General features: G+C 42.1%; 1 protein-coding gene across 1 annotated transcript in view; it reads right to left on the reverse strand.

Annotated features, from left to right (window-relative positions):
* EXOC4 (exocyst complex component 4) overlaps nucleotides 1–27,549 on the reverse strand; it is a 740,765-nt gene that overhangs the window by 701,638 nt on the left and 11,578 nt on the right. The window contains exons 2-3 of the mRNA XM_046020865.1: nucleotides 15,227–15,416; nucleotides 3,666–3,860 (exon numbers count right to left, since the gene is read on the reverse strand). Of these exons, the coding sequence (XP_045876821.1) occupies nucleotides 3,666–3,860; nucleotides 15,227–15,416 (385 nt within the window). The remainder of the gene's footprint in view (nucleotides 1–3,665; nucleotides 3,861–15,226; nucleotides 15,417–27,549) is intronic.

The following is a 27,549-nucleotide window of genomic DNA, read 5'->3' on the forward strand; positions in this document are numbered from 1 at the left end:
GAGGCGCACTATGCTAAGAACTGGGCAGACAAAAATAAGTAAGATAAAGCCCTTGACCTCAATGACCTACCATACAAACAAAAGCAAATGTATTACAAGAAGTACATGCAGCTTATGGAAACAAATAAAAAAAGCATCTACTCAGGCTAAATATTCTTACCACAATAAAAACAATACATCTTTTTTTTTTTTTTTAAGAGAAAAGCATCTTATCACCTGGGACATTCAGAGAGCTAATGAAATTTGAGCCAAGCCCTAAAGAATAAATCATCATTTTCCAGGCAGACAGGATTGGGATTAGGTTCAAGGAAATACGATCAATTAAACAACATCTATCATATCCCTACATCAGCAACAAATAACTGGAAGTTGTTATTAACAAAAAGCCACTGTTCTAAAAAATTCAATAGCAAAAAATGATATTTTTAATACCTCTAAGCGATACATTACTAAGCATTATTATATAGAACATAAATGAAAAAAATCAATAAATGAGACCTATTCACTGAAAAGACTCAATATTACAAAGATGAAATTCTTATATTGAATCCATCTCATGACACTTTTTGAGGAATATGACAAGCTGATACTAAAATTCATGTGGAAGAGTAACGAGCCAAGAATAGCACAGATAACTCTGAAAAGCGAGGTGAGGGAGCGTCTCCACCTGCTATCATCAAGATAGATCATAAAATAATAGTAATTAAAACAGCATGGTTTCGGTGCTGAAATAAACAGAACCAACTGAACAAAACAAGGAGCTCAGGGACAGGCCCATGCATACATGAAAAGTTGATATGTGACCAAGATGGCAGTAGAAGTCAGGAGGAAATAAATTCAGCAAATGGTCTGAGCCACGTGGTTATTTATACAGAAGATAAAATTAGATCCCTAGTTCATACCATATTCGGAAATAGATTCCAAGTGGATTAAAGAAGACACAGGAGATTCTCTATATGACACTGGGATAGAAAAAAAAATTTCTTGAAATAAAAATTGGACATGGAACACCAGGGTGGTTCAGTCAGCTAAGCATCCGACTCTTGATTTCTGCTCAGGTCATGATCTCAGGGTGCTGGGCCGGGAGACTGCTTGAGATTCTCTCTCTCCCTCCCTCTCCCTTTCCCTCTAGCCCTCCCCCTGACACTCATGCTCTCTCTCTCTCAAAACACTGAAAAAAAAAAAAAGAATAAAAATAAAATAGTTATTCTAAAAAAAAAATTGGATTAAGAAAAAAAATTATTGATTAAATTTAAACACTTCTTTGTAACAAAAGGCTTCATAAACAAAGTAAAAAGATATACCGCCAACTAGGAAAAGATATTTCAAATACATCTAACAAAAGATTAGTATCCAGAATATATAAACAACAACAAATAGGAAAAAGAAGGAACTTCTGGAAAACATAGCTCATATACTCACCTCTTTCTGGAGGTAACTGCTCTTCCTTCCCACCCCACTCCCCAGATCCCCACTCACCCAACCACATAATATATTTTTTTAATCATTTATTTATTTATTTGACAGAGAGAGAGATCACAAGTAGAGAGGCAGGCAGAGAGAGAGAGAGGGAAGCAGGCTCCCTGCTGAGCAGAGAGCCGGATGCGGGACTCGATCCCAGGACCCCGGGATCATGACCTGAGCCGAAGGCAGCGGCTTAACCCACTGAGCCACCCGGGCGCCCCCACATAATTTTAATTGGAACTGACAATCATAATACTCAAGCTGACCCAACGTAGACCCTACCCCCATATTTTTTAATTACAAAATTTTCCTCTGTAAACTTGGAAAGATACAGGCCACAGCCAAAACCCTTTCTTCTCTCCCAAACCCCAAACCCTACTTACCTGTGGAAGCAGCACATATCGGTGGCATTCCACATATACTCCTGGCCTTTCAGCTGATTGGTTAAGTGAACTGCTTACTATTCACTCCTTTTTTTTTCTTTAGAGAGATTTTATTTATCTATTTATTTGACACAGAGAGAGAAATCACAAGTAAGCAGAGAGACAGGCAGTGGGGCGTGGGGGGCAGGCTCCCTGCTGAGCAGAGAGCCCAATGCGGGCCTCGATCCCAGGACCCTGGGATCATAACCTGAGCTGAAGGCAGAGGCTTAACCCATTGAGCCACCCAGGCGCCCTTACTGTTCACTCCTATCACACAACCAGGTTTTAAAATATGACAGAATACCATGGCATATCTCATGTCTTGGTTACCAGATTCCCTTAAAAGCTTCTTATGAAGGACTTATGGCAAAATTCTTCTTGAAAACCTCAATGGAACCACTTGGATGATTTACCCTGCTTCTCCCACCAAGCCCTCTTGGTATTTTTCCCAGTGTTACTGCCGATCTAATTTGGTCAAACAAAGATAAGGGATGCTCACGTACTGTGGAAAAAAGAATCCAAATGCAGTCATCTGCTAGAGGGCTTCTGTAGCCTCCACACAACTCTGAATCAGACGGCAGTGGGGGTGCTTGCGTGGAAAGAGGAGGTAGACAGAGCAGCCCTCTAAGAGCCACAGGCCCTGAGAAAATCAGTCTTAATAAATAACAAGATGGATATTACTTTTTATTCATCTTCTGGACGCTCAGCCACATGTACCAACAGTTGCTACATTCTCCAAATTTTCATTTCTAATTCAAAAAATAACAGAATGGAGGCAGCCCACTGGCTCAGTCAGTAGAGCGGGCGACTCTTGATCTCAGGGTTTTGACTGCAAGCCCCACACTGGGTGTAGAGCTTACTTTAAAAAGAAGTAACAGAATGGACTCAGAGGCTAAAGGCCAGGCTGTGGAGTACTCTTGCTTAACAAAGCCCCTTCCAGAATTATTGCTCCAGCATTATTTTCCTTCTCATCAATTTATTACTTTCTTTCTCATCTTTCTTTCTCGTTTGGGGGGGGGGGAGCCCTCACATAACAATCACTTCAAAGACTTTGTAGAACATCAAGTTTGTCAATCTCCTAAAGCTATCTCTCATACAGATTTCATTCTTTAAAATGGGATTCATGGGGCGCCTGGGCTCAGTGGGTTAAAGCCTCTGCCTTCGGCTCAGGTCATGATCCCAGGGTTCTGGGATCGAGCCCCGCATCGGGCTCTCCACTTAGCAGGGAGCCTGCTTCTTCCTTTCTCTCTCTGCCTGCCTCTCTGCCTAGTGATCTCTGTCTGTTAAATAAATAAATAGTAAAAAAAAAAATCTTAAAAAAAATAAAATGGAATTAATTAGGGGAGCCTCGCTGGCACAGGCAGTAAAGCACAGAACTCTTGATCTCAGGGTTGTGAGTTCAAGCCCTACATAGGGCATGGAGCCTCCTTTAAAAAAAAAAAAAAATCAGTAAATAAATAAAATAAAATGGGATTCATTTACCATCTTCCTCTGAAACTCAAACACTTCTCATTACCATGCCAACACGATCCAAGTACTGGGGTTTTTTTTACCCTTATATGACTTGCCATGGTTCCAAAGGCAGACAATACAGTAATAATTGTCTGCTACTTCAAACACTAGAATTAGGAAGAGAACCAATCGGGCTTCAACTGCCAGGGCTCGTGAATCCCAAGAGGGCAGTTTGTAACGGGCAACATGAAAGCCAGCGCTTGGAGAACGAGAGCAAGGGCTCTCCTAGCTTAACGGGAATGACCATCAGTATGACTGTCCTCTCACCAGCATGTCCGTGGCACTGAGGTAGTGCTTGCTCGCCATGCACTGTTCCAGCTTCTGAGGCACTTGCTTGATATTCTCAATTTCATCCAGCAGGTTCAGGACATGCTTATGCTCAATTCCTTCGATCCACAGTTTCCGAAGTTCATCCCTCTTGCAGTGCAACAGCATCTTGCATGAAAGCAGATTCTCTTTCACCTACAAGAAAACAGGGTCAACGTCAAGTCAGTCCAAAGTCTTGCCACCCGAAACCTATAATCTGGTTAGTTGTCTTCGTTAGTGTCACTAGAAGGGAACCGTTCCTAATCCCCCCTCCCACCTATCCCCATGGCTGGTAGGCTTGCAAAATTCTCATCCTGGGGGCGCCTGGGTGGCTCAGTTGGTTAAGCGACTGCCTTCAGCTCAGGTCATGATCCCAGAGTCCTGGGATCGAGTCCCACATCGGACTCCCTGCTCCTTGGAGAGTCTGCTTCTCCCTCTGACTTTTTCCCCTCTCATGCTCTCTCTCTCAAATAAATAAAATCTTTGGGGAAAAAAAAAAATTCTCATCCTGGTTCTGACACTGACTCACCTGGATGGGTGGCCTCCAACTTTGTGTGTATTTCGCTCTCCCGTGAAATGAGAAAACGACTCCTAACCTACCTCTGAATGAATCTAGGAAAAGGGACTTAGGACTAAGAGATCTCTGAAAATATGTTAAAATATCCACCCACTGAGGTTAAAAAAAAAGGGACTTAGGACTAAGAGATCTCTGAAAATATGTTAAAATATCCACCCACTGAGGTTAAAATATCTAAAAGAGAATGACTGATAGAATCCATGCTATTATTCCTCGCCCATTTTCTCTGCATGTTTCTTACTCAGCTGATAGGTCACTTGGACCATCCTACATCCGTAAGTCAGAGGAAGTTTACAGCCAAGGAACTGCGCATTCATCTCAACTGACATAAAAATAAGCCTGCTTTCCAGAAAAAAGAGTAGACACATCTACAGATAACCTCAAAATAAGAGGAATTAGCACATACCAAGGATTTTTAGATATTAAATAAGACAATCTCAAACATTCTCATCGATCCGCAGTTTGGTGACCAGTATGGCACAGCTCCACAAAACTGGAGGAGGAGGAGGAGCACGGAGGGGTAGTCACAAGGTACATGAGGAGCACATTTTCATATTCGTAATTAATACTTTTCTGATTTTTAGGACAAGAAATAAAAAGAATCCCGGCCTTCCACAATTCACAGAGCTACTATCCTATACTTTGGACATTCCTCACATTCTAAATTTATTTAAATTAGAATTCAGTATTTGTTTACAGTGTTTTTTGTTTTTGTTTTTTTGAGAGAGAGAGAAAGAAAGAGGAGGGAGTATGGCAAGGGAGAGGAGAGCAAGAATCTTGAACAGGCTCCACACACAGCTCAGAGCCCAAGGCGGGGTTCAGTCTCACTACCCTGAGATCATGACGTGAGCCAAAATCAAGAGTAGGATGCTTAATCGAATGAGCCACCCAGGCACAACACCCAACTTTTTCTTTTTCTTAAGAGAGAGAGAGAGTAGTTATTTTGTGTTTCGTTTTAGGTAAGATTTATGAATACATGTCAGGTACACTATTTGATCAGTTTTAGTTAATGCAAGAGACCTGTACAATCCAAACAATCAAACACAGGACATTTCCACCACCCTAGAAAGTCTACCATGTTTCTGACTATTGAAAATCTGTCTTCTATGAGATTTGGTGTAGTGGTGCACATACTTGGAAATATTATGCTTCTGGTCATTATGAAACTACATTTCAACATTTTTCCAACACACATGGGAAACATAAAGACAGAATGCGAAGACCAGAATGCTTCCTGAGAAAGCATTCGCTCTATTCCACCAATAACTTCAGGGCAATACCAAATCCCACCTTTAAGAAACTCTCTAATGTAAAAAGAACCCTAAATAAAGAGATTTTGTAATCTCTCTTGATAAGCACAGTGGAATGATTATTGGCTTTGAGGGGAGTCATGGATCCCTTTGAAAAATCTCCTGAAGACGTTCCTAATTACCTCCACTCCCTCCTGCACTTCCAAAGTAATTAAAAAAGAAAAATCTGCTAAGCATAAAGCACCTAAAAAGGAAAACAGAGAGGAGGGAATGGCATATAAGAGATGATAACAAAACCTTTGAAGTTGGCAAGAAGGCTGGAACGTGAGTAATTCAGCAGAGGAGAGCAATCTGAAAGTCTTAGCGTGGAGTGGGGTTTGCTACCATGGACAAGAAGCACCAAGAACACCGAAGGCGGAATACAGGGCTCACACCTTCCATAAGGCATATTTGGAGCCCTGGAGCCTCATCAAACCACACAGATGGGAAATTCCCTCCCTCCCCACCCCCGCCAAACACTGGCCAAATAGAAGGTTTATGACCTGAAAATCAGAAAGGATCCGGGCTAAGGGAAGGGTGTGAGGCACTGGACAACAAACCCAAAAACGAGCTTGAAGTGGGCCTATGGACTAGTAACATCCTCAGCCCCCTGCTGACCCTTGGCCTCTGGCCAGGGGGCTCTGAACACACTCAGCTGGACTTTCAGCCCCAACACAGGAAATGTGGGGCTCTCCCTGGGAAAGGTGACCAGGCAAAAAGACCTCGAGATAGTAACATCTGGGGTTTCCACCCAGGAAACCGCTGGGTCCCTGCCCACTCATCACTAGATAAGGCCCACAAAACGCTCTGAGCTCCCAATCAGCTTTGTACCTCCTCCCTCTACCATTCAGCTAGTTAGCCAAGGAAAGCCTGGAATATGCAAATTTAGGCACCAAAACAAAAGAAAAAAGTGCGGGGGCGGGGGGGGGGGGGGGGGCAGGGGGTATGGGACAAACATCTATACAGGAAACAAAAATTTTTTAAAACTACAATTAAGATCCCTTAGGGAAAACAGGGGAAGGCACTTCATCAATGAAACAAGAATAGGACGTTATTAAAAAAAGACAACAACTGAGAATCAAAACAACTCTTGGAAATGAAAATATGATAGAAAAAAAATCCAATATAAAGGCTAGAAGCTACCCTTGAGGAAATCTCCAGAGAATAAAACAAAAACAAGAGAGAGAAGATAAAAAAAAAAATGAGGGGATTGATCCAAGAAGTCTACTACTTGCCAAACAGGAGGTCCAGGGGAGGAAAAATGAGACAAATGGAGTGGAGAAAAATACCAATAAAATAATAAAAGAAAGTGTCCCAGAAGACACGTGTTTTTAGATTGAAAAAGCACACCAAGTGCTCAAGAAAATGCAGTGAGAAAAGACCCAAGCCAGGGCACATTATCCTGACATGTGAGAACACAGGGATAAAGAGACAATCGTAAAAGCTTTCAAGGGGGGTGGGGAGAGGAAGGAAATCCATACAAAGGACTGTGAATCAGAATGCATCAGACTTTTCTCAACAGTAACACTAAAAGCTACAAGACAAAGGAATAATATAGCTTCAAAATCCTGAGAGAGAATTATTTCCCAGAAAAACTATCAATCAAGTGTGAGGGAAGAATAAAGAGATTTTCAGACATACAAGCTCTCAAAAAATAAATAAATAAATAAATAAATAAACCTTATATGCACGCTATCTCAGCAAGCTAGCGAAAAACACACTCGATCAACACCAGAGAAAAACAGAAGATGGCAAACAGGGGATCCAGGAAAGGGGAAAACCAACGCAGAAGAAAGGCAACAGGAAGAGTCACTCTAATTACAAGGAAAGCAGCAACAACGAAATTGCAGAAGCACAAACAGTATGCCCGATGGCTTAAAGGTAAATATTTATGTAGTTGTAATAAAATGAGCACCATCTCTTTAACCAAAACTAGGATACACCAGAGAGAGAGGGTTGAGGGAAGAAGATGCAGTGGGGTAGGGAAAAGAGTGGGAGGCAGACCTAATCCCCATCTTCCACAGCTAGAAGCTCCTACACCATGTCTGAAATAGAAAAATCGCGGCGCCTGGGTGGCTCAGTGGGTTAAGCCTCTGCCTTCAGCTCAGGTCATGATCCCAGGGTCCTGGGATCGAGCCCCACATTGGGCTCTCTGCTCAGCAGGGAGCCTACTTCCCTTCCTCTCTCTCTGCCTGCCTCTCTGCTTACTTGTGATCCCTGTCTGTCAAATAAATAAATAAAATCTTTTAAAAAAATACAATAAAATAAAATATAAAAGTCGAGACTACTCTAAGCATTTCACTAACAGTAATAGTCAGTACCTTTGAGGTTTTGCAGTTGGGACTCGGGAAGGATGAGATGGGGAAGTACCGTTTTTGTCATCACTTGTGGGTTTGACTTCTTCAATTTTTAATTGAAGTATAGTCGACATGTAGTATGGGTTCCAGGTGGACGACACAGTGATAGGACAATCATATACATCATAAAATGCTCACCACGATTAAGTGTAGTCATCCTCTGTCACCATACAAAGTTGTTATAATATTATTGACTATATTCCCCATGCTCTACTCTTCAACCCTACTCAATACCCTACAACTGTGTATCTCTTAAGGCCAATTATTAAGGACTTTGAAACATATTTCTCAAGGCTGTCATTCCCTGATCCTCTTTGGAGTTCCCGGTGTCTGGGCTAGGATTTCCAGCTATTAAGTCCATTGTCTCTCAAATCTTAGTTAAAATCTGTTAAAGTTTGATTTCTAATATTCTACTCTTCTCAACTTGGTTCTACAATTCTCAGATTTTTTTTTTAATAGTTACTATGGAAATTGGTAAAAATAAATTTTATGTCATGCAACACCCAACTAGGCTCTTGAGCAAGAGAGGGAGGGATAAACTTACTGAGTGTCAGTAAAGCTTAGCAAACTCCTTTCTCATTGGAAAAAAGACCATTATGGCATTTCACACTAAGATATATACAATGCAGTCAGCTCACTTCCCCTTTTTGCCTACTACATGGAGGGAAACTGAAAAGGAAGGCAGAACTTTCGTCTGTATTTGGGGTGGGGGAGATGGCATCAGGCTATGTGGAAAATGTACATCACCAAAATTATTACCTAAACTATTTAGTTATTAGCCAAAGCTGCAGACGTAAGAAACTACAAGAACTTTTAATATTAGATTGCCCTGAGGCTTCAACTTTTTGATTAAAAAGTCCCAGTTATGAAGAAATGTTATTTTAAAACTTGGGTGACGGGGGGGGAATACTACTCGGCAATAAAAGAGAAGAAATAAGAAGAATTTCAAACATTTTGATGAACAAATGGCGCGAGGTGCAAAAAAGTACATACCGAAGTTCTAGAACATGCAAAAATAAAAAATAATCTATAGTGATGGGATTTAATTTTTTTTTAAGATTTTATTTATTGGGGCACCTGGGTGGCTCAGTGGGTTAAGCCTCTGCCTTCAGCTCAGGTCATGGTCTCAGGGTCCTGGGATCAAGCCCCGCATCGGGCTCTCTGCTCAGCAGGGAGCCTGCTTCCCCCTCTCTCTCTGCCTGCCTCTCTGCCTACTTGTGATCTGTCTGTCAAATAAATAAATAAAATCTTAAAAAAAAAAAGATTTTACTTATTTATCTGACAGAGAAAGACACAGCGAGAGAAGGAACACAAGCAGGGGGAGTGGGAGACGGACAAGCAGGCTTCTCGCCAAGCAGAGAGCATGATGCAAGGCTCGATCCCTGGAATCTGGGATCATGACCGAAGCCAAAGGCAGACGCTTAAAGACTGAGCCACCCAGGCGCCCCATACAGTGATGGGATTTAAATCAGTAATTGTTTGGTGCAGGACGTGGAGGGGCTAGGGGATAAGGAGGGGAACACAGAATTTTAATTCTAAGGAAGCAGGAGGGAACTCTCTGGGATGGATGGGAATACATTCGAGGATATATAAATTTGCCAGAACTCACTGAACTGTACTCTAAAATACTGTATTTTATTGCAGGTAAATTATAGCTTGATAAATGCTTTTTATGCAGGAAAGAGAGAAACCGCACTGCAGTCATCAATGAGTAACAACATCTAAAATGTGAGAATGGTACCAAGTTACATCTAAACTTTTATTTCTCGATGTGGTAACAGCATTTTAATTCCATTCTATTGAATTTATCAGGATCATTAGGATTGAAAACTTATGCTACTGTGTGTTCCTGCAATAAATCCATAGTCAAGCTATTCAAATCAACACACTAAAACCCAAGTATAGAAATCATTCTTCAAACACAAGTTTCCTTTGCTTCCTTCGACTTCTAGTAACTTCATGGTTGTTCTTAATCACCTGTGTGGCCCCAGCAAGAATTTCAGTTTCAATATACAAGATCCTCCAGCCACTCTAATTAGAGCCTATTAGAAAAAGAGAAGATAACCAAGAGGTTATTGTGAATGGGTATTTGAGATGATACAGAAAGCAGAGAAACAGAACTATCTGCAACCTTGTTCTGGGGAAGATAAAAGAGAGGAAAACTGCCCAGGGCCTCTGAGTAACAACATGGTCGCATTTGTGAGATAGGAACAGAGACTGATGTAAGAGAGGCTGACGGATACAGGCCTCATGTCATCAGATTCAATGATTTTCTGATTTTGTTCAAGGATTACTGGAGGGGAGGGGAGCAAGGGGGAATGCCTTTGGGTGCACATAGTATCTGTAATAAAGCATAATGAATATGCGAGCCCCCCACTGTAACTACAGACTAGAAATAGTCTACAAAGTTCCCCATAAGCAAGGGACATTAACTGAAAATTAATGTAACAGTGGACGTTATTCTTAATTCTGAGAGTACAAAATTTATTTTCTCTTCGGTAGCTAAAAATAAATCTACATATAAACGTGTTTATGGGTATTCTCCTGGCATGTGTCTGACCCCTTTTTTTCCATAGTCTTGTACAAAGTGTCTGGAAGGAATGACATGCAGAAACACTACTCACTGTTCTGTTTTAAAGCCCTTTAGAACTACCGATGACTTTTAAATTACCCTCAAACTTTTATTCCCATACTTTTGTTCCCTTCAGGTTTTTGTTTTAGTTTGGTTTTTTTAGCTGCCATTCTAAGGTCTTAAATTCTCTGAGAGGCTCCACTGAACCCCTTCTAAGGGTAATACTTTTCCTTTGAGTTGCAGAGTCTGGACATATTACACTAATACAGATACACAAACTTAATAGAAACACGACCTCATAATTCTTGTGAATGCTTTCACACACTCTCCTGCCTCGATTTTAAATGATGCTATCTCATTACTGCCCACTGTTGAACATGTCCCTTTCTAGGCTTTTCTCCCTTTCTCCAAGAAGCAGCCAGGGTTTTCCCCCATTACATTTGGGCTGTAAATAATTTCCTGCCACATCCATGCTGCTCTACTGTGACATTTTCTTATATTAAGGTTATTCTTTGTTCTTATTCTATCTCTCAAGTTATACTTTCTTTTCTTTTTTTTTTTAAGATTTTATTTATTTATTTGACAGACAGAGATCACAAGTAAGCAGAGCAGCAGGCAGAAACAGAGGGGGAAGCAGGCTCCCCACTGAGCAGGGAGCCCGATGTGGGGCTCGATCCCAGGACCCTGAGATCATGACCTGAGCTGAAGGCAGAGGCTTATTAACCCACTGAGCCACCCAGGCACCCCTCAAGGTATACTTTCATATAAAAGCCACAAACTTATTTTAAATGTTAAGTAATGAATGTGGTACTACTCGATGATTAAACCCTTAACAACTTTGTCTGAATAATCACATATAGTTATTTCTAATTACAGGCAAGAGAAATGAGTTAAGAGCTTGATCTAGTACCAACTTGGGGCAGCTGAAAGTGAGGTGAAATGTAAAGTGTGCACATTCACCCTAGAGACAAGTCCATTTTCCCTTCACCAGCCCCCGGGATAAACATGAGACAGATACTTAGTGTCTTTAAAGAAATCTGATGTCCTCGCATCCACACCCTACAGCACAGAGCAAACATTCCATTTCAAAGGCCAGCAAGTATCACCTGTACCACCCAAGTCCCCAGCTTGTACCCATTCATATCCATCTATTTTGATGCTGCTGCTGTAACAGTCATTATTAGGAGACCAGCAGAACTCATGGATTCTGAGATTTTCTGGTGCAGTAACATGTCATTCTGACTGATATCTATACATATTCCACAGTAATAGGATAGCCTAAGGATTCTGATTATCCACATTACTTGACCTGATAAATTATACATGATCTTTCATTTACATGTTTTTTTTTTTTTAATCTAGAAAAAAAATTCCCAGTAGACTTGACTCTCTGGAAAAAGAGTCAACCTTATCATCTCATTATCCTCAAAGACTTCGATTCTACTAATATACATCCATAGATGAAACTATTATCAGGGAAATGTCAACAGTTCTGTGTTCTTGAGCTCTAAAAGCAGGAATATGAACATCTTCACCTGCCGTGGTCCCCACTGAAATCTACTCGGTGTGTCAGGTGCAGTAATTTTAAATTTAAATATAAATTTTAAAATGCCATTTTTGTGTTCAAAAGTTTATTGCAATGGATTCCCACCACATTCAAGAGTTATGAACCAAGTCCTTACAGTCACCAAAACCCCTGGTGACCTGACCCGCCACACTGTGCCTCATCCACCAGCTCTGTCTCTCCAGCCACTCTCCCCTTCCCTTCCCCCATCCCATTTTGCTCCAGCCCCACTGGCCTCCCCACTGCTTACCCCAAATTCCCATCATGTTCTTGCTTCAGGACCTCTATGCACCTGCCAATCCTTCTTCCTAAGGTGCTTCTCTTGACTCTCCCTCATTTCCTTCAGGTGTTGGCTCAAACGTCCCCTCAGTCAAGCCTTCCCTGACCAACCCATTTAAACAGCAACTCTCAATTCTCCCTTCCGTGCATTTGGCTTTGAAAGCACAGCACTTCTTACCATCTGTTATACCACACTGTACTAATTTATAGGGGGTTTCCCTTGACCAGAATGGAAACCAGAACGTAAACTCCACAAGGCCAGGAATTTGTTTTATTCACTTCTATACCCCAGAGTCTCGATCAATGCTCAGCACAAAACAGACACTTCACACAGAGACTCAATCCACGTGGTTAAACATCACCTACTTTGTTTTTCTGTCCCCACCCACAGCATGTCAGTTCCGTGAAGACAGGGATAGGTGTTCTCCACGGGGATAACCCCAGCACTGAAAACAGAACCAGACACACAGCTAGCACGCCATAGATATTTGTTGAATGAATCCCATTACATTCGTTTGGCAGAGAGCAGAAAGAAAATTTCAACTCACATCTGCACATGCTCACTATCTTACTGGATATGAAATAACATAGCCCTGTCATGATTCAGTCATCCCCACTTTTATTTTTAAAATATGCATGACTATACACACATATATTTTATATATAATCCAAAGTGCAATTAAAAACCAAAATTGACGGGAAAAGATGAATAAGAACACATCAGTGTTTCCTCGGTGATAAGAAATGGACTTTCACAGTACAAAACTGTCAAATCATACAATAAAAACAAATTCACATTCATTTTTCTTTTCCCATTTATCAATTATTAAAGGCTTTTTTGAAAAGAGCTTTAGCCCTTTCTCTTCCCAATATTGAGCTAATTCATAATAGAATTAGGTGACATTTACTTTGACAAGTATCTGATGTAATAAAGTTTTCTTTTTGTTTTCTTTTGCTCAAAATTCCAGCGTACTTACAAATGAGGATGGCGAACAGACTGTGGCTGCTAAAACAAATGTGAAATAATCAAGAGGAGACTCTTTCTCAATACCAGCCCAAACTCTCTGGGCAAAGAGGCTATCGACTCCAAGTGATAGGGAGTCAAGGCAGAAACCACTACAGGCTTCCCTTGACATGAGGACAAAGTCCATTCAGCCAAGCAGACTAATCAGAAAATAGAAATACCAAACCTTCACCCTCACTGTGATTACCCAGGGCAAAGCCAGAAGGTCAGCAGCACTAGACATTCATTTCGGACTCCTCTCGAGCTCATTATATTGGGTCAAAATGGACTACAGTTGACTTTAAACTGATCTATAGCTTTACCTAGTTTCACAGATAAATCCACAGGATGAACTCACCATTTGTAAAGGCAAAGAATTATAGTATCCCTTTTGAAAATGCCCAGTTAATTTTACGATGTAAAGAGGTCATCAAATTGCTTCAGAAAAGGTTAAGAGCTTGCTGATTCTCAAAATGGTCCTCTTAGAGGCTGAAACTCATGTGTCAATAGCATTTTTCTAAGAATAATTTAAGAAACTGCTTAGAAAACCGTCAGGTAAGGTCTAGAAGACAGACAAGAGAACATGGGGGAAGGCTGTACACACAGCTGTTACTGGGCAGGGACCATCCAGCGAATTCGGAACCAATCAACAGCACGGGCAGCTCCTTTCAAATGGTCTGTGCAGCCCCGTGGGCACAGAAGTGCTGGAGCAGCAGCTGTGGAGTATGGAGGAGACCAAGCGTGAGGCTCTGCATCTCATGCCCAACACCACACAAGAGGCAGCTAGGATGTCAGGGTTCCACGAGATAGCTCATTTTAAGAAGGGCAGTTACTGTCTAAAAGAGGTCTGAAAACCAGCAGCGAGGAGCTTAAGAGTTAGGGAGACCAGCGTTCAAATCCTAAATCTGTTGAGCGAGGAACGGTCAAGCCTGGCAAGGAAGCAGTGCTAAGCGGCAGCAGTTACCGTTAGCAGACTGCTACCAAAAGAATGTAAGGAGTGATCCTCCAAACACACAGCCAGAGACCCCAGGACTATGATGCGACGGTCACCGACGGTCGGGTCATCCCTTGGCCAAATATAAAAATACCCCTGAGGAACCCACTTTGTCCTTTAGGCAGTAATGACATGGCAGCCAGGAACCAGGAGCTTTTTAAGATCCCACGAACAAAGGCGGTAGGCAGGAAAAGAAAGGGGCAAGAAGTAGAAAGAGAGAGAGGAAGAAACAAAGAATGAACAAGAAATCGCTGCAAAATAGAGAAAAATGACAAAACGGAAGTTACTGCCTGCTTGTCACGACTAAGGAGAGGTATTCAAGAATTTCAGTATTCATAAATACATGTCTCCGTAATTCACAAGTTGGGTTTCCTTGTCACAATCATACCCGGAATGTCTCATCAGTGCACAGAAGTCACAACCAACTTCAAATGAGGGGACATACTCAAAGCCCAAATTTCAAAAAATGATTCAAGGGCTACAGCAACACACACACACACACACACACACACACACACGTACACAATGTGTGACAGGAGCCTATTAAATACACGGGATACACAGAAATGGGAGCCCCTAATAGTAAGAGGCCCTGGGTCTTCAAACAGCTCCCCTTTCGTGTCCTCACGCGGAGGCCACCTTCCCCATGTCCTTTCACGGCGTGACGAGAAACAGCAGCAGGAGCCAAGGATAAGACACAGAGAGGAGGCGATTCGAGGATGCCCTCAGTGCTCCTCTTCAGCCAGGCTTTCCAGACACGGCAAAACTCCCAGAAACTGTCATTATGAGTCCCTCCTCAGGCCAGTCACCGCTATCTCGGCGCCTTCACACACTACGACCCCTGGCCTAATGGAGGGCAACAATCCCAAGGGGACAAGGAGGCCCACCTGCTTAATTTTGTTTCGGGAGTTGGTGATGCGCTCCGTGATGCTCTGGTATGTGCGGATGGCTGTGGTCAATTCCGTGTAGTGCTGCACAATCAACTCGTCCAGGTCCCGGTCACACTTCTCATAGGCTTCTTCGAGGCGCCCCTTCTCATTCTCTCGGTCTTCCACATCATCACTAGTAGACAGAGTCCTGGTGAAGACAGAGGCTGTATCAAGCTCAATCAAATTTAAAAGCAAAAAAGGAAGAGAGAGGAGTTAATACACCAGCACATTCCCCTAAGGGGGTAGGAAATGAAACAAGTTACTAACAGAAAACACTGAAGCCATCTTCCTAGTACATTTCAGGAGCCCACCTAAGTGGATTTGGCGGTTGCCTGTCCGAGCAGCCTTTCCTTCCACTCTTTCCTTGGCACACGAATCTTAATTAGATGGTGGGCAGCAGGAACTCTGCAAGAGTCCGGGCAGGTTCTGATTTTGCCTGTCTGAATCCCAGGAATTCCATTCACCATCTCAGTGACAAGGCTGGCCAACGAGACCTGAAGACTTCCAGGTGACGTTTTCTTGCAAGATTAACCGGAAGCTGGGTATTGGGTTTTTTTTTTCCTGGACACTGGATATTGTTAAACAAAACTAAGATACTCAAATATGTCACCCACCTTACAACCATGGAAGGAAAGTCAAGAGAAACGCCAAACGACTACACTGATACATTGAACCCCCAAAGCAGCCAACACCTACTGCTGCTTTCCTTTGGGACTTCTCGTTAGGGCAGATAATAGAAACCCATTCGTTTAAGTCACCCTCAGCTGGTCTTTCATATAAAGCTAAAAGTGTACTAACTGATGAAATTACTTACACAGTGAGGAATGGAGCATTCCAAATAGCACATTTAAATGAACTAAATTTGGTACAGAGCCCCCAGCGGCCTGAAAATAAGGTCACATCAATTCTAAAATACGTTACAGCAGCAATAACAGAAGCGATACTACAAGAAAATCCTGATTTTTACCATTTATCACAGCACTAACAAGACTGATAGAAGTCAACAATAACCAGGGGACGAGATAGATACTTATTAAAAGTCTTTCAATAACTTAGTTTGATACACGGGCCACAGATCTTTGTTTTCTTTTATTATCCTTTTTGGACATTTTTTGTAAGTGTTCTAATCAGTAACAAAGAAACCTTCTTCTCTTATCTGTTGGCTGCAGTAATTTAGAGTTTCATTAAATTCGCTCAGATTTGTCAGCTTATATTCATTCAGCATCGCCTATTTCATTTATCTTTAATTTAGGGAAGGGGTAGTTTAGGCTTTCGATGATGGATACAATCAATTATAAGTCCATCATTAGAGCTGCTTTCAGAGATGGTCTATCTGTGAATCAATCACACATCTATTTCCAGATATTCACAAGCAAAATACTGTAGAACTGTAGTTGGGGGAACAGTTTTTTTCCCCCAACTGTCATTTAGAGCAAGAGATCTTAATTCATGAGCCACATCATATATAAAACTTCCTTCTCAATTTAGAGGGAGATTCCGCAGACCAGTCTTCGACATCAATATAATCTCTAAAAAGAATTTCATAAATGTGTTAGGGATGCCAAGAGACCAGTTCTAGCAGGAAATGGTGGGGAAGGGGGGGTGGGCAGGACCAGAAATATAATGAAGGAAAATGCAAAGCCTCTAAGGGTTGTGTGGTGCACTCCAGAAAGCAACACTCTAGGAACCCCAAGACTCGAAGGAAGGCCTTTACCAGGCCAGATCCTGTGTCCCCCTCTGTCAATTGGTGATCCTATCAGACTACCTACCTTCCAGATTACTTTCAGGTAGAAAATACTGCACAAATATTTGGCTAATAAAATAAATCAGAGTGGACAACCTCGAAGGAATATGGTTTCAAAGATGGAGCTACCAATATCACTTGCAATATTTGGGTACAGGGAGCTAACCGTGCCTTCCTATTGTTTCTATGATACATAACTTTGCTCTTTAAATCTGAAACCTTCCAGGCTGGTAATCTAAAGTAAAGCACAATCAGAAAATGCCTTCGATTTATCAGCTGTCCCCAAGGGAAGAGTTCCTAGGTATTTACCTCTGATTTCCCCTTCTAATAGCAAACAACCACGGATTTGTCAGAGCTGCACCAGATCAGTTTGCCATCTTTACAACGCTTTGATTTCCTCTCCACCGCCATTTGTGCAAGGAAACATGCCAAACATTTCACGTTGTTTACATTAACTAGGAGAATTACCATTAAAGAAAATGTCAGGCCCAGAGAGGACACCTTCTCGGGCATCAGCTGTCACTGTAACACATTACCACCGCATTAGGAGTTATTTATGAAATAGAAAGGGTTACTAAAATGAAGATTAGAAAGTAAATTGGGTCCATAGGGGGTTTTAGCTCCTGTTTTCATTCTTAGAGAAAATATTTGTATAAGGAAAGAGCCTATGCCAGGTTTGCGCCCCTTTAATTTCATCCTCTTAATGGAAACTGGGCTGAATGACAGTTTGCCTTTAGTTGGAAACAGAGAACAAAACCACCGAAGGGTTTTTTTTTTTTTTTTTTTTAGTTAGAGAAAAGGAAGGCAACAAGGTTACTAATAACAATAATAGCCACAAATATTTAGAGAGGCTTACCACAGCTTCCAGAAACCCCCAGGGCTGCACACTGTATAGACTGTATGCTGAAGCCTCCTGACAGCCCTTGGGAGTAGTCCTGTTTTCATCCTCCCTCTGCAATTTGAATTCTGGCTCCACCACTTAGTACCTGTATGACCTTGGTCGTGGCATCTCATTTTATTTTATTTTTTATTTCTTTTCAGTGTTCCAGACTTCATTGTTTATGCACCACACCCAGTGCTCCATGCAATACGTGCCCTCCTTAATACCCACCACCAGGATCACCCAACCTCCCACCCCCCCACCCCTCCAAAACCCTCTCATTGTTTTTCAGAGTCCACAGTCTCTCATCGTTCGTCTCTCCCTCCAATTTCCCCATGTCCTCCATGTTATTTCTTATGCTCCACAAATAAGCGAAATCTCATTTTTTAAAAGATTTTCTTGGGGCGCCTGGGTGGCTCAGTGGTTTAAGCCGCTGCCTTCGGCTCGGGTCATGATCTCGGGGTCCTGGGATCGAGTCCCGCATCGGGCTCTCTGCTCAGCAGGGAGACTGCTTCCCTCTCACTCTCTCTGCCTGCCTCTCTGCCTACTTGTGATCTCTCTCTGTCAAATAAATAAATAAAAATCTTTAAAAAAAAAAAAAAAGATTTTCTTTATTTATTTGAGAGAGACTGAGAGAGAAAGCACAAGCGGAGAGAGGGAGAAGCAGACTCCCCGATGGGCAGGGAGCCTGATACAGGGCTCAATCCCATGGCCCTGAGATCATGATCTGGGCCGAAGGCAGACACTTAACTGCCTGAGCCACCCAGGCACCCCCGCCTCATTTTGCTCATCTACAAAATGCAGAGAATAAGGATACCTTCTCCTATAGGGCCACTGGTGAGAATTAAAGGAGATCCAACAAAGCCTGGGAAATCATTGGCACTCAGTGAATGGCCGTGACTACTGCTGGTTCTCACTGTCACAGTAGTAGCAGTCAGAGCAGCAAGGGCGACAGCAGTGTTCCACAATGTCATGCAAAGGACATTCTTTGGAGACAAAGATTCAAATTCTATCACCCCCAAAACGCTAGATCATTTGGCACTAGGCATGAGATTTAACCTCTCTGACTCACCTTACTCCTCCCTGACATCAAGAATTGTAGAAAATCTGACCTTTTTTTTTTAAAGATTTTATTTATTTATTTGACAGAGAGAAATTACAAGTAGGCAGAGAGGCAGGCAGAGAGAGGGGAGGAAGCAGGCTCCCTGCTGAGCAGAGAGCCCGATGCAGGACTCGATCCCAGGACCCTGAGATCATGACCTGAGCCGAAGGCAGAGGCTTAACCCACTGAGCCACCCAGGCGCCCGAGAATCTGATGTTTTTATCCTATTCATAAGCTAACAAATTAGCCTGCCAGAGTCTCGTGGATGCTGCCAGAAGACACAAAACTCATGGGTCAGAAACAAAGGACTTCATTACAGCACAGCACACAGCCAGGGCACTGGCGTATCTGCAGTAGCCCCCACCCCAGCCTCAAGTCCCATGAGGGTTAGGCAACTGGACCCAACTTTATGCCCAGACACACTGTGAGTGACTAGAGAGGAACCTGAATGTGGGAAAACTTTTATACTGGACAGTACACCTGACCTGCCTGCCTGCTCTTGTACAGGGAGAGATCGTCTCTATCTTCCAAACATCCAAATACACAACCTTGGTGAGACTGTCTAAAACAAAGGGCACTCAGTGCTTTGCTCAGAAGAACTTCAGAACCAGCACTCCCAAGAATGGGCTCCCAGCAATAATGAACCATAATTCCCTGGGTTCCTTCAGAGACTGGGTTGTATCAGGTGATAGTAGATGGTATCCCCAACGCCTGTTTTGTTTTCTGCAAAATGAGACCAGAAGCACAATGTCTCCCACAATAAGTATTTGCACCATAAATGAATGATACAGCATAAAAGCAGACCAGAAGTCTAGGGCAAAAGTATTCATCTCTGCTACCAAAACGCAGCAAATTTCAATGTGGAATTATCTTACTTTAAGCCAGTCACTTCACCTCAACTGAGAGCAGGGTAGGGGAGAACACCTGTCATCTAAGTTCACCTCGCCAGCCAGGTCAGGAACCTCTCCTCAGCCTTCTAATAAGCCTCTGTGAGATGGAAAACTCACTAGTTCGCAAAGCCATTCACCGCAATTTTGAACAACTCTCCTTATTACAACAGCTCACCTTTCATTAAAATAAAATCAGCCTCTTTATAATTTCTACCCATTGATCCAAGTTCCACTTTTTTCGGTTACATAAGTCTATTCCCTCTTCCATACAATTTCTCTTTAAGTGGTAAAAGGCTCTCAGTACTTCTTTCTGAGATTAAACATCTCTAACTGCTTCAACTATTTCTCCCACAACATGGCTCCCATGTGCCCCACCATCCTTGTAGATTTCCCTTCCAAAACAGCTAATGCTCACATAGAACTTACTATATGCCCGACATTCATCTGAGTGGTTTTAGGCATAATAATTCACTTATTCCTGACAACAACCCTAGAGGTAGGTACCATTACCATCCCTCTGTCCCTGCCTTATTACAGACAGGAAATGGAGTTGTGTATTAGAGGCACAGAACTTTTAAGTAGCAGATCCGGGCCCCAAACCTGAGCCTTCTGACGTTAAAAGCTTCCCCATCCTATGTAGTACCAGTGAATACGACACACTCCTAATATGGCCTGACCAGTCCAAACAGGAAGAGGTTTTTATATCCTATAATACAGGCACCGTATTTTTAATAATCAGGCCTAAAACTACATTTTGGTAAATGCCGACACCAAAAATTATCCAAGATCCCCCGGACAGTAAGTGCTGACAAGCCAGCTCTCACTCATCTACTTGGGAAATTTTCAAACTAAACACAGAAATGTACATCGATCCTTGCGTCCTACATTTGAGAAAGGGAAGAGGAAAGTGAGGCACAGGATATTAGGTAGTGGCCACAATGTGCCAGGGAATGCAGTGGTTATTTTGCACACATAGCTAAGATAATCCTCAGAAAGTCTGGTGAGATGAAATCAGAGGAACAGAGAAGGAAGGTAACTTTCACCCACATGCACAGCTAAGATGGGAACTGGACTTGACACGAAGGATACCTAACTTCACAGCCCATGCCTTTTCCACTATGCCTGTTGTGAACTCCTACTTCTTGTGCCTTCGACTCCTGATCAAGCTACAGCTCACATGTAAAGAGAAGAGGAGATGGGCAGAGATGTAGACAATACTAAAAAACCTGCTAAGTGCTCCCAGAGTCTTGAGTCTGGACAAGAAGCATGAACTGAAGGACATGAGCACAGGAGTAACGATCTGAAGTTGCCACCCCAGGATGCTTTCATGTTACTTAATCACTTAGATTTTCTTCTCCATTCCTATCTCACAACCATTAAGATTTACAAACTATTGCCAAGTTCATGGAGTAACATTAAAAGCATACACTAAATTCTAGTTAAGCCAGACACAGAGACATTTCTGGATCACCAAGAATTTTGCACAAAGACAGCTCTGGCATTTGGCATGATGAATTACAACTCTAACCATGACTAATTAGTCCCCAGGAAGGAATTTATTTACCTAATGGGCTAAAAGGCCCACAGTGCACACATTAAGCTACTATTCACAGCACATAGTAGGAACACATGCTACATGGTTCTAGTGAATTCACAGGCAGCTCCCAGCGAGCCTTCCACACAAGCAGCAGCTCCCAGCGAGCCTTCCACACAAGCATTAAACCGGAGGTAAGTAACGGCAGATCTGAAACTGAATTTGTCACTTTCCTTTTTTTTTTTAACACCAGCTTCTGTATTTCAGTCTAGCCGGTCAAGTGTTCTGAAAGGAAAATAACTAGTCACCACCACGGACTCCTTCTACGGAGCAATTTTGCCTTCACTTTGGACTTAATAGAGTAATGGGAGTCCAGACAGGGGGAAGGCACACAAAAGTCTATATTGCTCTTAAAAAAGACAAAGGGAAGATCAAATAAAAGAAAAGGCACACCTATGAAGATAAGGTTAGCCACCCCAAGGTGACCCATCCCTCAAGAGAAACAACAACCTTCAGTCAAAGACAAAATGAGAGGATGCAGAAAAAACGCAAAGCAAAAACACGGCCAACTTGGAATATATCCTACGTTTCTGACTCTTCTCATCATATGTCAACCATGAGGTGTTGAGCAAGTCACTTAGCTTCTGTGTCTGTCTCTTTTCTCACCAAGCAGACAAGATAGTAAGAGTACCTGCCTCACCAAGTGGTTGTGATGGGCGACATGTGTGAACGCGCTTGGTAAAACATCAAGGGCCATGGATGTGTGGGCTGACACGTTATTAGGAACCAAATAAATCATCTGTGCATCACAATAATGTCAGCCCAAAGCCTCCCCCATTCGAAAGTTCCTGAAGATATTTATTCACGAATTGAGGTCAGACCTTTTCTTTATATTCTTAACGGTGCCTGGCACATTCAAAGTGCTCGGGAAAAGCTAAATAATGAGCAGCAGCCAAAGGCAGGCTCTGAAGAGGTCAGGGAGGGCAGTTCTCTGCCTTAAGAAACAATTGCTATTAAATTATCTCACAGAAAGAAATGCCTGCTCAAAAATCTCTCCGAAAGGACAAATAATAGTTACAGCAACCCTACTGAGTTCATTTAGTCATTCAGCCAATAGTTCCTAGACACCTAGGACATGGCAGGCGGGTGCTAAGCAGCTAGTGATACAGCCAGGGATAAAAGCAATTCCTCCCCTCAGGAGGCTTACATCCTGGAGAAGCAGGTAACACGAGAGAAATACACAACACATGCAGGCCGGGAAGAAACGGTTATGGAAGAAACAGAGGCTGGGTAGAGGAGGGGGAGTGTACAAAACAAGGAGGCCAGAGAAAACCTCTCAGATCAAGATGGCATTTGAATAGAGCTTTCTAGAAAATGAGGGGGAGAGAGGCGGCACTTTCTGGGGAAAAAGATTCCAGAAAGAACAGAAGATGCACAAGCCCTGAGGCAGGGCACATTTGGCTTGTTCAAGGTACAAGGAATGGCAAGGAAGTCAGTGTGGCTTCAGAGAAGCAAGAGAGGGGACAGTGATCGATCAGATAAGAAGCTGGGAGCCAGATCAGGTACAGCTCTGTGGACTTTTCCTCTAAGTGTTCTTTGATGCCACCTGGGGCTTAGCACCCAGGCAAATAACAGCTTTCAGGGCACCTGGCTGGCTCCATGGGAAGAGCACACAACTCTTGACATTGGGGTAGTGAGTTCGAACCCCACGTTGGGTGTAGAGAAATAAAAGAAAAATAAATAAAAACTTAAAAAAAAAGGACAGCTTTTTTTCTTTAATTTTATTATGTTACTCACCACACAGTACATCATTAGTTTTTGATGTAGTATTCTATGATTCATTGTTTGTGTGTAAACACGGCTTTCAACCAGTATTTAATAATGAATACTGAATGCAAATATTCAACAATATTTCAAGTTTCATTTTACATCTATCCAACCTCTTTCTTAAAAAGACTGGAGACCATTTGTACAAAAATGTAGGTAATAGGGACGCCTGGGTGGCTCAGTGGTTTAGGCCGCTGCCTTCGGCTCGGGTCATGATCTCGGGGTCCTGGGATCGAGTCCCATGTCGAGCTCTCTGCTCTGAAGGGAGCCTGCTTCCCTCTCTCTCTCTCTGCCTGCCTCTCTGCCTACTTGTGATCTCTCTCTGTCAAAATAAAGAAATAAAATCTTTAAAAAAAAAAATGTAGGTAATACAAATGAGAAAGTAAACCTAGTTAAGGAGATAGAGGCCATGCAAATGCAGAACTCAGGTATGCAGGACATGGAGGCAAAAACAAATGATAGGAAACAAGTCCTCAATCTGACCATGAGGTTCCTAGCGATGCAAAAGGGGAAATGTAGCCAGTTAAGTCATTCTCATTATCAAAAAGATGGATTCCAGTTCTTCTATTGAGGAAGCAAACTTTAAGCTACTCCTAAATTCTAAAAGAAATCTTTCACTTAAAACAGTAAGGATGACAATATACAATACAATGAACAAGGTCCTCAACCACCTTCTAAAAACAATAAATTTTATGTGGTCATTTTTTTTTTTTAAGATTTTATTTATTTATTTGACAGACAGAGATCACAAGTAGGCAGAGAGGCAGGCAGAGACAGAGAGGAGGAAACAGTCTGTCCGCAGAGCAGAGAGCCCGATGCGGGGCTCGATCCCAGAACCCTGGGATCATGACCCAAGCTGAAGGCAGAGGCCTTAACCCACTGAGCCACCCAGGCGCCCCTATGTGGTCATTTCTTGTAAGTTCCTTCCAGAACAGAACATTGAAACACAACTCAGACCAAGAGATTGTGACTCTGAACATAATCCAAGCATGAAGCTTTTCCAATGATCCATTTTAATCTAAGAATGGAATTTGGGGAAAGGAGAGGATGAAATGGATGAAATCATGTTTCATTAATTTCCTCCTCTCAGCAAGCCCTTTGATAGTTCAAGCTGACCAGACAGCAGTTCTTTGAAGAGCATCGACAGTACAAGTATTTGGTATTAGAGGATTAGTAGGGACTGTTAAATATCATAAGCCAGAAAAGCATGTAGGAAGGTTGCCAACTAATTGCGAAAAATTGACGACCTGACCAGGGCTCTAGCCTGAGCCTCGAGATCACCTATAAGTAATGACAGACCATCCCTGTGGAAGCATTTTAGGGTATTTTAACAAAGTACTAAGAGTCTCCAGAGTACCACCTGTTACAGACTAAATTGAGACACACTGTCCTCCCACTACCAAATGTATATCGAAGCAACCCTCAATGTGACTGTTTGGAGATTAGAGTCTCTAAAGGAGGTCATATGGACAGGGCCTCAATGAGATACAACTGGTGTCCTTATAAGCAGAGAAAAGAGACACAAAAGAGCCCTCTCTCTCCACACACTCGCAGAGGAAAGGCCATTTGAGGACACAGCAAGAAGGTGGCCATCTACAAGCCAAGGAGAGGCCTTGCCAAAAACCAACCCTGCTGGTACCTTGATCTTGGACCTCTAGCCCCCAGAACTATGAGAAAAGAGATTTCTGTTGAAGCCACCCAGCTTGTGGTGTTTTGTTATGGCAGCTCCAGCAATCTATACATGACCCTAGGAAACACAGTAGTATTTTGCTTGGCTAAAATCTCAAGGCAGATGTTATTGGTCACGCCCCTTAGAGCAACACAGATTCTCAACAAATCCTCAAGAATTAACTGCCTACTTCAGCCTCAGATAACTAAACTAATTAACCTGCTATAAGAAATACTTAATGCAAAAAAAAAAAAGAAATACTTAATGCAATACATCTGAATTTTGGTGACACCTGCAGAACAATTAGCAGTAAGTCCTGCTATCTGAAAACAGTTAATACACTTAATTGTCTACTAAGGGCATTCCTTGTTGGTATCCAGTGACCTCTCCTCCAGGAATAATAAAGATTAACAAAACAATTAATGTAAATCCCTTCAAACAACTCAGAAAAACTCATTACAAGTAAGGTCCCACATATCCAAAAATCAGTTATCAGGAAACTACAGCTCTACAAAGCTCAATCTACAATAGGAATCAAATCTCAGTGATACCCTTTCTGGAAAATACTCAGAATAGGCCTCTTACCTGAAATCCCCAACTCCCTGCACTTTTTATTCCTCAGACTCTTAAACCCCTCAACCAGCACCACCTTCTTTCATTAGGGCAATTCTGATAAATCTTTTTAGTCACATAATGGAAAGAGCACCAGACAAGGGGTCCTCTTCATTTACAAAATATTGTAACACGTTATTGTAAGGCAAAAACCAGTATTTTTAAACTCAAATACACAAGGGTTAACTAGTTTCAGGCCCTCACTCCAAGTAGTAAAAAAAACTATTAGCTTACTGAGCTTTCTAGAATATTCCTTTTTGGGGGCGCCTGGGTGGCTCAGTGGGTTAAAGCCTCTGCCTTCGGCTCAGGTCATGATCCCAGAGTCCTGGGATCAAGCCCCACGTCCGGCTCTCTGCTCTGCAGGGAGCCTGCTTCCTCCTCTCTCTCTGCCTGCCTCTCTGCCTAGTTGTGATTTCTCTCTGTCAAATAAATAAAATATTAAAAAAAAAAAAAAGTTGAATGCTTAGAATATTCCTTTTTGTTACTGATCCCAACACAGGAACAAAAAGTCTAGAGCATACATGATTCCTGAAGACATGTTTCCATTTTCTTTACCAAACTAGATCTCCTTAGCCCTTATTTCAAAGTGTGAGAGTCAGATTTTCTTTTCTTTTAAAGCATGAATTAGCCAATGTTAAGAAATGCCTGACAGTAATATGTCAGCAGGGGAACTAAAGTCGGGTCTAGGGGCACCTGAGTGGCTCAGTCAATTAAGTGTCTGCCCTCGGCTCAGGTCATGATCCCAGGGTCCTGGCTCCCTGCTCAGCAGAGAGTCTGCCCCCTAACCCCCGCCCCTTCTGTCCACTCCTGCTCATGTGCACCTGCACCCATTCCTACTCAAATAAATACTTTAAAAAAAAAAAGACAGTTCTAGGTATGAGTATAAATCCAAACTAAAGAGAAGAAAAAGAGATCGTTAAGAATATAAACACTAACAAGTTGAGAAGAATCTTCAAAGCCTATTCTACTAAGCAGAGCACTTTGTATATGATGATTCATCTACAAATGCTTCCAATGAATTACACACACAAAAAAGAGGGACTCTCATAATTCCGAGTTTGCATGGAAAAAAATCAAACATTAAATGTTTGAGATGTGTATCACTACATAATCACATAAGATATGGCTTCACTCAAAGCATAACTGAATCTACATTACACTTTTTAATCCGATTTTATTATATTCAATTATACACTGCGACTGCTTGTTTCTTAATTATGTCTTATTAGATCCCACAAAATATAAGATAATCCCGTCCCAACTGATAACGATTCATGATGACAAGTCCCTCTGAAAAACTTTCCTGATGCATAAAAACAACATCTCTTAATTCACTACAAAAATTCACTTAATATCAAGTGACAGTAAACAATTTCTGCTTTAAAGTCAACTAAAAATTCACTGGTGTCTTGCTTCAGACAGCACTTAGGGCCAATTACTATACCCAACACATGCAGCTTTTCAATATTTCAATTAACTCAGTCATACAAAATACTTCTGGGGACCAAAAGCTCTAAGTCTTGTAACCAACAGAGAAGGCCATTATCTAAAATTAAGTAAAATCACCTTCACTACATGGGGAGATGGAGAGAAGTGAGTTGGGGGAAATGGGAGAGGGAGATGAACCATGAGAGACTGTGGACTCTGAGAAACAAAGTGAGGGCTTTGGAGGGGAGGAGGGGAGGGGTTGGATAAGCCTGGTGGCGAGTATTAAGGAGGGCACGTATTGCATGGAGCCCTGGGTGTGGTGCATAAACAATGATTTCTGGAACACTGAAAAGAAATTAAAAAAAAAAAAATTGCCTCACTACAGCATAAAACGGAGTCCAGGATTGATAGAGTCAATGTTAAATCTACCCCCTACTCTTTCCTTGGGGCTACCTCTTTGCCCACTTCCATTTGAAGCTCCACACCCTCCTCCAAGCCTTCTCCACAGTGATCTTATTTTTCATCTCCAGGGGAATGTTTCATTTACAACACAGTCTGGCATTTGGTCATTTTAAAGGTGTAGGCTACTTCCTAA

This window comes from Meles meles, chromosome 10 (assembly GCF_922984935.1).
Source record: "Meles meles chromosome 10, mMelMel3.1 paternal haplotype, whole genome shotgun sequence".
NCBI classification, from domain to species: domain Eukaryota; kingdom Metazoa; phylum Chordata; class Mammalia; order Carnivora; family Mustelidae; genus Meles; species Meles meles.